Below are 12,415 nucleotides of genomic sequence, written 5' to 3'. Positions count from 1 at the left end.
TATGGTGAGATGTTAGAGCTCTGGAGTAGTCTTGTCACTCAAGTGCTTCTCAGTATTATCACAACGTCCTCATCTAGAAAATATGACAGCTGTACTAGATTGAAACCCTGTTCAATTATCAGTTTCTATTCCTAGAGATCCAGTCACTAAGAAAATTACTGTCTTGGTACCAGAGAGATAGCTCAATCAGCTGAATGCATTTTTTGCACGTAGAAGACCAGGGTTTGATCCATGGTCTGAGCGCCACGAGTAACCTCGAAGCAAAATCAGAAGCAGCTTGAGAGCAAACAGGCGTGGCCCAAAAATAGGAGAAAAATAAAATTGCTGTCTTGTTAAAGTTCAAAATGTAGTGTATTTTTTCTGAGGGTACGGGGGAGTGGGGGTCAGATCCAATGTCGCTCAGGGTTTACTCCTGGTTCTTGCTCAAGGATCACCATGGTTGGCCTACCAGCAAATGCCTACCAGCTGTAATATTGCTCTGGTCCTATTTCATTTTTTTACTCTAATGTAAAGAATTGAACTCAAAGCCTCAAACATGCAAAGCACGTGTCCTACCAATAAGCAAGAAAAGCAAATAGTATTAGCCCCAAAATGTAGTCTTTTTTTTTTAAGGGAGAGAGTGGATTTTGAACCAATCACTCCAGTTGTGCTCAGGTTTCACTCCTAGTAGTACTCATGGGACGATATGCAGTATCGGGATCAAACCAGGATCAACCACATGTAAGGCAATCACCCTACCTATTGTACTCTAGACCCCAAAATTATTTATTGTTTTGTTTTGTTTTTTTTTTTTTTTTGGTTTTTGGGCCACACCCGGTGACGCTCAGGGGTTACTCCTGGCTATGCGCTCAGAAGTCGCTCCTGGCTTGGGGGACCATATGGGACGCCGGGGGATCGAACCGCGGTCTGTCTCCTAGGCTAGCGCAGATAAGGCAGGCACCTTACCTCGAGCGCCACCGCCCGGCCCCTTATTTATTGTTTTTTTGGGGTCACACTCGGTGGCACTCAGGGGCTACTCCTGGCTCTGCATTCAGAAATAGCGCCTGGCAAGTTCGGGGGACCATATGGGATGCCGGGGATCTGTGCCAGGTCATCTGCATGCAAGGCAAATGTTCTACTGCTGTGCTATCACTCCAGCCCTATAATGGGCCGTTCTCTTAAGGTCAGAGAAATAATCCAGTAGATAGGGCATGTGGCTGATCCGGGTTCAATCCCCAGCATTACATAATGGCTCTCCTAAACACGGCCAGGAATAAGCCATGAGCATTGCTGGGTGTGACCCTAAAACTTATATAGATTTTTCTGCTTTCGTTTTCAGGCAGAGTATAAAGCATAGTTGACTACATATAAGGCAAAAACCCTACCTGCTATACTATCTCTCCAGCCCTAAACACTTTTTTGGTTTTTGCCACACCCAGCAGTGCTCACGGGTTATTCCTGGAACTGCACTCAGAAATGGCTCCTGGGAGGGTTGGAGGACCATATGGGATGCTGGGATTGAATCGGGGTCAGCCTGGTCCAATAGGTCCAGTAGGCTGTGTACAAGGCAAACACCCTACCGTTATATCACTCCAGCCCCAGAAACACTTTATTAAATGGTTGCTTTACTTTACCACTATTACACAATAGTAAAAATAAATAGTAAAAATAGGGGCCGGGTGGTGGCGCTGGAGGTAAGGTACCTGCCTTGCCTGCGCTAGCCTAGGACAGACCGCGGTTCGATCCCCCGGCGTCCCATATGGTCCCCCAAGAAGCCAGGAGCAACTTCTGAGCGCATAGCCAGGAATAACCCCTGAGCGTCACAGGGTGTGGCCCAAAAAAACAAACAAACAAACAAAAATAAAAATAAAATGTCAACTGATTTCACATATAATTTTCAACATATTCCTCTTCCCTAATGACTTTTCTTTCTTTCTTTCTTTTTTTTTTTTTTTGTTTTTGGGCCACACCCGGCGGTACTCAGGGGTTACTCCTGGCTGTCTGCTCAGAAATAGCTCCTGGCAGGCACGGGGGACCATATGGGACACTGGGATTTGAACCAACCACCTCTGGTCCTGGATCAGCTGCTTGCAAGGCAAAACGCCACTGTGCTATCTCTCTGGGTCTGACTTTTCCTTTTAATGCTTTCCTTCTAGTTCATTTCAATTCCACCTACCCACTCCTATCCCAGGTTCAATCTAACCTTTCTCCCTACTCAGAACAAAAATTAAACCTCAAACTTTAATAAACCAGTTTGCTCCAAATGAGGTGTTCTGGTTAACTAAATATTATCCAAAGGTAGTATTTCACTTTCCTTCTTCATTCCTGTCCTTCCAGACTATTTTCAAAGCAATCTACAAAGTAGTTCTCTTATCTAGGAAATTAGAATCAACAATAAGGGCCAAGGCAACAGCACAGTGGGTGAGGTACTTGCCTTGCATGCAGCCAACCTTGGTTCAATCCCCAACACCTCAAATGGTTCCCTGAGCAATGCCAGGAATGATCCTTGAGTTCCAGAAATAAGCAATAAACCTTAAAGCACAACCAGGTGTAGCACAAACAATAAAATAGAATCACCTGGGGCTGGAGAGATAGCATGGAGGTAAGGCATTTGCCTTTCATGCAGAAGAAAGGTGGTTCGAATTCCCGGCATCCCATAAGGTCCTCGGTGCCTGCCAGGGGCGATTTCTGAACATAGAGCCAGGAGTAACCCCTGAGCGCTGCTGGGTGTGACCCAAAAAAAAAAAAAAAAAAATCACCTAATAAGCTTATTAAAAGTATATGTTGGGAGGATGGAGGGATGATAGTACAGTGGTTCGGGTACATGTCAGGCACTTACCTTACATGAAGCTGACCTGAGTTTAAATCTGAACACCCAATCCATCACGAAGCTGACTTGAGTTTAATTCCAAACACCCCATATATATGATCCCCATCAAGAGTGATCCCTTTGTGTGGCACTTAGCTGCCTTGTATGCAGCTGATCTCCATGTTCAATCCCCAGTACCACATACAGTTCCTCGAGCAACTCCTCAGAGTAACCCCTGAGCACTGACAGGTGTGGCCCAAATGAGAGCAAGGGAGTGAAAGGTGGGGGAGAAATAGGGGTCAGGTCCAGATAATGGCCAAGGCATTTGCTTTGCACTAGGGTGACCTAGGTTCAATCCACAGCACCCCATATGGTCCTACAAGTACTAAGCATAGACCCTGGAGGTATCTCAGCATTACTGAGTATAGTCCCTCAAAAAATAATTTGTTTGGAAGCCACATACCCAGCAGTGCTGACACTCCTTGCTCTGTGCTCAGGGATCACTCCTGGAAGATTAAGGGGACCATATGGGGTGCCAGGAATTGAACCTGGGTTGGCTGTGTAAAGGCAAACACCACGCTCGTTTGTACTATTACTCCAGCTCCCCAAAATAAAGAGAACAAAAATTAAACCTTAAACTTTAATAAAACGGGGCCAGAGAGATAGCACAGTGCCATTTGCCTTGCAAGCAGCTGACCCAGGACCTAAGGTGGTTGGTTCGAATTCCCGAGTCCCATATGGTCCCCCGTGCCTGCCAGGAGCTATTTCTGAGCAGATAGCCAGGAGTAACCCCTGAGTGCCGCCGAGCGTGGCCCAAAAACCAAAAAAAGACCTTCAATAAACCAACTTGCTCCAAGTGAGGTGTCCAGATTAACTAAATGTTATCCAAAGAACTTAATTTGAGGCTGAAGAAATAGTACATTGGGGTAGCACGTCCCTTGCATGAAGCCAACCTGGGTTAGATCCCTGGCACCCTATAAGCACCCCCAAACTCTGACAGGAGTGATTCCTGAGAATCAGAAATGCAGAAAATAACCCCTGAGCACCCAGTGTGTCCCCCTCAAAAAAATCAAAGAAATTATTTCGTTTAAAATCTAACTAGGGGGCCGGAGAGATAGCATGGAGGTAAGGCCTTTGCCTTTCATGCAGGAGGTCATCGGTTCAAATCCCGGAGTCCCATATGGTCCCCGTGCCTGACAGGAGCAATTTCTGAGCCTGGAGCCAGAAATAACCCCTGAGCACTGCCGGGTGTGACCCAAAAACCACCAAAAAAATAAAATAAAATAAAATCTAACTAGGGCCCAGAGAGATAGCACAGCGTTGTTTGCCTTGCAAGCAGCCGATCCAGGACCTAAGGTGGTTGATTCGAATCCTGTGTTCCATATGGTCCCCTGTGCCCACCAGGAGCTATTTCTGAGCAGACAGACAGGAGTAACCCCTGAACACCGCTGGGTGTGGCCCAAAAAACAAACAAAAAAAAAATCTACCTAGAGGGGCCGGAGCGGTGGCACAAGCGGTATCTGCCTTGCCCACACTAGCCTAGGACGGACCAAGGTTCAATCCCCAGAGTTCCATATAGTCACCCAAACCAGGAGTGATTTCTGAAGCGCATAGCCAGAGTAACCACTGAGTGTCACCGGGTGTGGCCCAAAAACAAAAACAAACAAACAAACAAACAAACAAAAAACCCCAACTACCTAGAATTATATCACTTTTTCCTTGCGAAAAAGTTACAGTTTATAAGTATTTGATGATATGGGGCCTGAGAGATATAACATGGAGGCAGGGCATGTGCCTTGTATACAGAAGGATGGTGGTTCGAATTCCGGCCTCCCATATGGTTCCCCGAGCCTAACCGGAATGATTTCTGAGCATAGAGCCAGGAGTAACTCCTGAGCCCTGGGGGGTGTGACCCAAAACCAAAAAACAAAAAGTATCTGATGACATAATTAATGTCCTAAAAATAGGTCACTTTTTTTTTGTTTGTTTTTTGGGCCACACCTGTTTGATGCTCAGGGGTTACTCCTGGCTAAGAACTCAGAAATCGCCCCTGGCTTGGGGGGAACATATGGGATGCCGGGGGATCTAACAGAGGTCCTTCCTTGGCTAGCACTTGCAAGGCAGACACCCTACCTCTAGCGCCACCTCTCCGGCCCCCAAAATAGGCCACTTTATATATATATATAAAAAAAAAAAACTTATCCTACAAAGGGGACCCCCACGGTCAATTAAGGACCTAATGCTAAGAACAAATTTACACTTCATTCTGTTTTAGTTTGAGGGTCAACTCCAAGTGGTATTGGAAGGGACAGGCCAGGTTCTGTGCTCAGAATTCACTCCATACAGTACTAGGCATGAAGTGGTTATTGAACCAGATCTCCCATATGCAAAGCATGAAAGACATATGGTCAGCCCACGGAGTCACCTGTCTGACCTGGTTTCACTTTTTCAAAGACTGTAAAAAGAAAAAAATATATAACCAATGGGGCCAGCGAGGTGGCGCTAGAGGTAAGGTATCTGCCTTGCAAGTGCTAGCCAAGGATCAGGACCTCGGTTCGATCCCCGGGCATCCCATATGGTCCCCCAAAGCCAGGAGCAATTTCTGAGTGCTTAGCCAGGAGTAACCCCTGAGCATTAAATGGGTATGGCAGAAAAAAAAAAAAAGTAACCAAGACCATAAATGATACAGAAGTCCTAAAATATTTACTATCCATTCCTTTACAGAATAAATTTGATGATACTTGTTCTACACTGAGACACTGAAGTATAAAGATATCAAAAACACTAACCAGAAGACTCCTTTCAGGAGCTAGAGATAGGACAGAAGGTAAGGAAGTCACTTTGCCTTGCATGCAACCATCCTGGGCTTGATCTCCAGCATCCTATATGGTTACCCAACCACAGCCAAAAGAGATTCCTGAATGTAGAGCAGGAATAACCCCTGAATATCAATTAGTGTGACCCCACACAAACACACAAAAAAAAACAAAACTCCCATGGAGCCAGAGCAATAGCACATCGGGAAGGGCATTTGCCTTGCACATGGCTGACTCAGGTTTGATCCCTGACATCCTATATGCCCCCAAGCTTGCCAAGAGTAATTTCTGAGGAATCTCTTAGTGCCCGAAAGGCACGACCAAAACAAAACCCAAAAATAAACGAACAAAAAAATAAATGACTCCTTTCTCAGCTTAACTGAAAAAAGTTTCTATTAAGTTTGTTCCAAATAGGGCCGGAGAGATAGCACAGCAGTAGGGTGTTTGACCCAGGGCCAACATTGGTTCGAATCCCAGTATCCCATACTGTCCCTGTGCTTGCCAGGAGTAACCCGAGTGCCGCTGGGTGTACCCCCCCCCCAAAAAAAATTGTTCCCAATGACTTAAATAGAATTGCTGCTGTTTCTCTATTTTGGCCAAAAGATTCACCCAAGAGCCCTTAAGATAGTGCTATTCACACCATCTCCCCTAGGCCCCCCACCCCCCCCCCACACACACACAAAGGTGTCTTCAAAACAGCTGCAGTTGAAAATGCTAGTTAGTTTTGAAAACAAATACAAAAAACTGGAAGCCTTACCTGGAGCATTAGCTATAGTCAATGGCAGGCTTGGAAGCTGGTGTACCTGGATCCCTGAAGCACCCAAAGCGCTGAGGTTAATGGTCTGGAGGCCAGGCATGGAGGAGAGTTGAGCAGCATTCACAGTGACTGTGCCAGCAGGGATGGATGCAGCTGAGGCAATGGGTGTGAGGGTGGTATTGCTGCTACTGGTCTGTCCCAAGGAAACACCCTGCATGGGAGCCAAGGTGATTGTCTGGGCCTGTGGGTTCTGAACTTGGAGATTCTGCAACTGAAGAGTCTGCCAACTGACCTGTCCATTAGGCCCCACGGTTGGTGTCCGAATGATTATGGGGCCAGAGTTTGGAACAGCCTGAAGCTGGAGATTCTGGAGGGTTTCCTGGGAGATAGCTTGAGTTGTAAAGGTCTGCCCTGACAATGGTGCAGCCTGGAGAGCCTGAAGGGTTTGTCCCCCTTGAACTAGCTGAGGCTGAATAAGAATTTGTTGTTGTTGTTGCTGCTGCGGCTGCTGGTTCTGCTCTCCCTCTTTTTGTTGAGTTGTCTGCAGTGAACCTCCAGATGTCTGATTCTGCTGGATGTTCAGAGCATCAGATCCCTGTAGACCACTGACCCTCTGGGGTGTCTGACCTTGAGAGTTGGTCCCTGCTGATCCGCTGGTGGTAAAGTTCATGATTCCCATGTTGCTGGTGGTAGTCGTTGTTGAGTAGCTATTGGCATTGGTGAAGAAGGAGCTGGAACTGGTTTGTGAGGATACCAAACTGGTGGAACTGATGGAAGTCCCTGAAGTGACTGGCTGTGAACCACTCTCCTGGGACCCAGAGCTGCTGATTGTGACTGCCTGAGAGCTAGGAGTCAAGGTAGCTGCAGAAACGCTGTTGACGGGTAGCAAAGTGATATTCCCATTCAGGGCCACTGGTACGTTGGTCACGTACTGAGTCTGTCCTGAGAGCACATTGTTAGCCAGGCCTTGAAGGGGGACAGCCTGCTGAAGTAAGTTTGGCATAGCAGCAATGATGTTGCCTCCACTTCCTCGGTTTGTGATGATCTGTTGATTTGCACCAGGTATAATCTGTATTTGACCAGAACCATCCTGCTGGACTTGGGCCCCCGTGGCAGCAAATTGCAGCTGCTGCCCATCAACGGTCTGAAACTGAGGAATTACTTGATATTGGATATTAGGCATCACTCCAGGTAGTCCTGTCAGGACTTGCTGGTTCTGTAAGTTGGAGGTGGCAGCCACAACATACTGCCCACCGGAGACGGTGCGGTTCTTGGAAGAATCACTGCCATTGCTGCCATTGGTACTGTTGCCACTCTGTTCCTTTGAGGTAGGGGTAGCCCCAGAGGAGGAAGAGATGATCTGCCAGCCATTGGCACCCTGTGAGAGTTGTGTGGATGTGAGGTCAAGCTCACCTGTACCCCCTGACTGGCTTGGGCCCTGGGAGTTGTTGCTGTTTTCATTGGGTGACTCAATTCTGCTGCAAGTTGCTGCCAGCAGAGCCAAAGGGGATGGCTGGGATTCCTGGCCAGAAAATAAGGGCGAGGAAGAGAGTTAGTGACACCCAGCAGCCAGCCCAGGGGGCAGTATATAACAAACAGCAAAACAGTGCTAAGAGCAAAAACAAACCAACAAAAGCTAACCTATTTTGCTGAAATGCTCATCTTTGGGGGGCTCCAAGTCACCTGACTATCTTTACTTCCCTAACCAGAAAATGGTTAGTCTAAAATGGTTGAGCTCCTTTCTCATTTCTATTTGTGTGGAAAGGTTAATTACCTAAGAATATGTACAACCTCTCAACATCTTTCCCACTCTATCCTGAGCAACTTACCTGTCCTCCTCCTCCTCCTCCTCCTCCTCCTCCACCGCTGCTGCTGCTGCTGCCAGTGCTGTTGCTCCGAGCCTGAGAAAAGGCACCACTGCCATTCCCATTGCCCCCATTATTGCCACCGACGCCTTTTTCGATCTTCACGACAGCTGCCATGTCGTCCAAGGAGTGATCTTGGTCTATAAACGATGAAAAGATAGACGACTTAAAGTCAGGACAAGAAAAAAAAAAAAAGGTAAAGTGGAAGCTATGATGAAATAAGTGACGAACAAAAGATGAAAGATGGGCCGGGAGAGATAGCACAGTGGCGTTTGCTTTGCAAGCAGTCGATCCAGGACCAAAGGTAGTTGGTTCGAATCCCGGTGTCCCATATGGTCCCCCGTGCCTGCCAGGAGCTATTTCTGAGCAGACAGCAGGAGTAACCCCTGAGCACCGCCGGGTGTGGCCCCCCCCCCCAAAAAAAAAAAAGATGAAAGATTGCCCGAGAGTTAAGAAAACAAGACTTGGGGGAATGTATAAACTGAAGGATGTATAGAGCCTCAAATCAGGTTCTGAGATGGTGCTAAATAAAACTGGGCCTCAATCCTCCTTGATGTGAAGTGAGAACTTGGACAGCAATCAAAAAGTGCATTTTTTTGGGCCCGGAGAGATAGCACAGCGGTGTTTGCCTTGCAAGCAGCCAATCCAGGACCTAAGGTGGTTGGTTCGAATCCCGGTGTCCCATATGGTCCTCCGTGCCTGCCAGGAGCTATTTCTGAGCAGACAGCCAGGAGTAACCCCTGAGCACTGCCAGGTGTGGCCCAAAAAGAAAAAAAAAAAAGTGCATTTTTGTACAGAAAACATGGGAGAGGAAGCAGCGGGCATTCCTGAAACAACTTCCAAATAAGAAAAAGAAATCCTGGAGGGGAGCTGGGGTTAGTAAAATATCTAAGACATATATATATATATGTACATATATATAATGTTTAAGACCAAAAAACGTGGGTGGATGGAAAAGTTGCTCAATTTAGGACACCAAAAAAAAAAAAAACCAGACAAGAGAAAGCCTCAAGTGTATATCAAAAACATCCATAAGGGAGGATCAGGAGGAGGAAATATATATATATGTATGTGTATATGTGTGTGTGTGTGTGTGTGTGTGTGTGTGTGTGTGTGTATACTTAAGACCAAGAAAAGTAGGTGGATGGAAAACTTGCTCGATTGGGCACACACACACAAAAAAAAAAGGCAAGGGAAAGAAAGTCTCAAGTGTATATCAAAAGCATCCATAATAAGGGAGGACTAGGAGGAAGGAAGGGATGCTGTGAAGGGGGGGGGGGGCAAGAGAGAGCCTCAAGTGCATCCTAAGCATCCATCATAAGGGAGAACCAGGAGGAATGAAGGAAAAGAAGAAATGAAATGTCTGAGTGGGGAAACATTTTGGGATACTGCAAGGGGGGAGGGGGCAAGAGAAAGCCTCAAGTGCATCCAAAAACATCCATCAGAGAGGACCAGGAGGAAGAAAGGAGAAATGAATATGTCTGAGTTGGGAAACATTTTGGGATGCTGCGGGGGGGGGGGGCAAGAGAAAGCTTCAAGTGCATCCAAAGCATCCAGGAAGGACCAGGAGGAATGAAGGGAAGAAGAAATGAAATGTCTGGAGTGGGGGAAACATTTTGGGATGCTGCAAAGAGGGGGGGAGAGGCCAAGAGAAAGCCTCTCAAGTGTATCCAAAGCATCCATCATCAGAGAGGACCAGTAAGGAGGAAAGAACCCATGTTGGGATGCTGCAAAGAGGGGTTCCAAGAGACAGCCTCAAGTGCATCCAAAGCATCATTGAGGGAGGATCAGGAGGGATGATGGAAAAGAAGAAGTGAAATGTCTGGGGTGGGGGAACCATGTTGGGATGCTGCAAAGAGAGAGAGAAAGCCTCAAGTGCAGCCAAAGCACCCATCATCAGAGAGGACCAGGAAGAAAGGCGAAAGGAAACGTCTGGAGCGGCCGCGCAAGGAGGGGGGTCGGGTCGAGGGGCCGAGTCCGGAGTGAGCCAGGAGGTAGGTAGGTGGCTACCGGCCGCCCGGGCGGGGCCGAGGCGGAAAGGGCGGCGCCGGGGGCGTGGCCAGGGCGGGGAGGGGGAGGGGAGCGGCAGGGAGGGGAGGGGGAGGGGAGGGCCCTGGGGGCAGGCGCGGCGCCGTCCACCGCCGCCGCCGCCGCCGGCGAGAGAGAGAGAGGGCGGGCGGGCGGTTGGCCCGGGCGGGGCCTGCGCGTCCTCAGGGCCGCCCCCGCGGCTGCAGCCCCCCCCCCCCCCGCGCGGGAGTCGTGCGCGCGCACGCGCTCTCGCTCCCTCCCCGCGTCCCTCGGGCGGGCGGTCGCGAGGGGAGGGGAGGGGAGGGGAGGAGAGGGGGTGCCGGGGCGGGCGCGGGGCGGGCGAGGCCACGCTGCCCCCTCCCCCGGGGCGGGCGGCCCATCCCCCTCCCCACGGAGGCCCCGCCACGGCCCCACCGCCCTCCGCCCGCCCTCCCTCCCTCCGCCCCGGGCGGGACCAGGGCGGCCGCAGCCGCCTCCAGCCCGCCCGCCCGCCCGCTCCCCCTCACGGCGGGGCCCGCCCGGCCCGGTCCCCGCGCCGCGCGCGCCCCTCACTTCCCTCCCTTCCTTCTCCTCCCGGCACCCCTCGGCTCGCGGCCGACTCCCCCCGACTTACCGCTCATGGTGGAGGCCGGCTGCGGGGGGACGAGCTCAAGGGGTCCGGCCCGGGGGGGTCGGGGGGGGCCCGGGCAAAAACGCGGACGCTGACGAGGCAAAGCGAAGCCGGACCGGACAGGGAGGGGGGGGTGAGGAGGAGGTGGGAGGGAGGGAGCCGCGCGCGCCACCAGCCCTCCGCCTCGGCTCCGCCCCCCTCGCCGCTGCCCCGCCCAATGAGGGAGGGCGGAAGGCGGGACTTGCGGCGGAAAGGCGGGCGAGTGAGCCAGTCGCGAGGCGCGCTGCCCTTCTCTCTGCTCGGGGGCGTGGCCACCCCGAGTTGCGTCCCCCTCCAGGCGGCGGCCCCTCCCTCGCTTTTTTTTTCAAACGCCAATGGGAGAGGCAGGAAGTGAGGAGTGGGCGGAAGATGGAGGTGATCGGCTGCCGAAGCAGCCAATGAACGCGCAGGCGGGCTCCCACGGAAGTCGGGATAGGAGGATATTCGGGAGAAGTGACAGCGCGTTGGCCAATCAGGATCCGAGATGGGTCTCGGGCTAAGTTTTTTCCCTCCTCCCCGTGGGCGGAGACCGGAATGGATTCGGTCTAGACCAATCAGAAATCAGGCGGGCCGTCGAGAAAGTTCTGATTGGATCAAAGCTGAAAAGAGACAACATGGGATCCAGATTGACGCGGACGGAGAGCCAATGAAACGCCGAATGAACTCCAGAGGGCGGGACCTTAGAGCAGGCACCGCCTCCGGCTCGGCCAATGGGCGTGACCAGAGGAGCTGGTCACGGGGAGGGAACAGGGCTGTGCCAAGAGGATTCCGTCGCCATATTGGCCCTCCTCAGGGGACGTCTTTACAGCTCTTAAGTGGGACGCTTAGGCGGAGCCTTGCACTTCCACGAGTGTCAGGGCTCAGACACTGAGCGCCCCGTTCCCTTCCCGCCACTCTGGGCTCGTTTCGCTCTCCATTGAAACTGCTTTTAAAAGGGTTGTTTTTTTAAAAGGCTCAACCCTCCTCAGGGCGGCCGACATGCTGGCAGATGCCTTTGGATGTGGGTGGAAAGCCTGGGGGGGAGGCAGGCGCGCCAAGATCTGCCAACAGTCAGTTCAAACTTCAGCTGACCAGTTTGTAGGATCTTTGTGAAACTCTAGTAGAAAGCCATCTCATGCAATTGTGCCCCACAGAGGTCAGCATTACTTTTCTCTTAAAAAGTTTGTCCTTGAGACTCAAGTGCGTTGGAGAAAAACCTTCAATCAAGGTCATGGCTCTTTTCAGTCATTTCCTTCCCACCCACACTCCTAACCTTACTTGGCACTACTCTGAAAGCATGAAATAAGATAGAGTGCTACAAAGATCAAGTTTTCCTGAGGCACCTTACTTTGTTTTTTGGGGTGGTGGAGAGTATTTTTGGGGACATTTACTGGTTTTACTCAGGGGCCACTTTTTTGGTTTTTTTGCATCATAATTGACTATAAATATTTGATTGGGTTCATGCTACAGTTTTTCATCATATCCTCCACCTGTACCATTCCCATCCCTTATCCCCACCTTGATAAATTCTAC

The 12,415-nt window shown here is 50.2% G+C and overlaps 1 protein-coding gene across 1 annotated transcript in view; it reads right to left on the bottom strand.

Moving 5' to 3' along the window:
• Positions 1 to 10,874, bottom strand: part of SP1 (Sp1 transcription factor) — a 31,787-nt gene extending 20,913 nt beyond the window's left edge. Inside the window, exons 1-3 of the mRNA XM_049782975.1 lie at positions 10,868 to 10,874; positions 8,191 to 8,468; positions 6,362 to 7,874 (exon numbers count right to left, since the gene is read on the bottom strand). Coding sequence (XP_049638932.1) covers positions 6,362 to 7,874; positions 8,191 to 8,468; positions 10,868 to 10,874 — 1,798 coding nt within the window. The remainder of the gene's footprint in view (positions 1 to 6,361; positions 7,875 to 8,190; positions 8,469 to 10,867) is intronic.
• Between the last annotated feature and the right edge of the window lie 1,541 nt (positions 10,875 to 12,415).

Source organism: Suncus etruscus, chromosome 11 (genome assembly GCF_024139225.1).
Source record: "Suncus etruscus isolate mSunEtr1 chromosome 11, mSunEtr1.pri.cur, whole genome shotgun sequence".
Classification (NCBI taxonomy): domain Eukaryota; kingdom Metazoa; phylum Chordata; class Mammalia; order Eulipotyphla; family Soricidae; genus Suncus; species Suncus etruscus.
The sequence above is the reverse complement of the archived record's forward strand: the minus strand, read 5'-3'. Positions and strand labels throughout refer to the sequence as shown.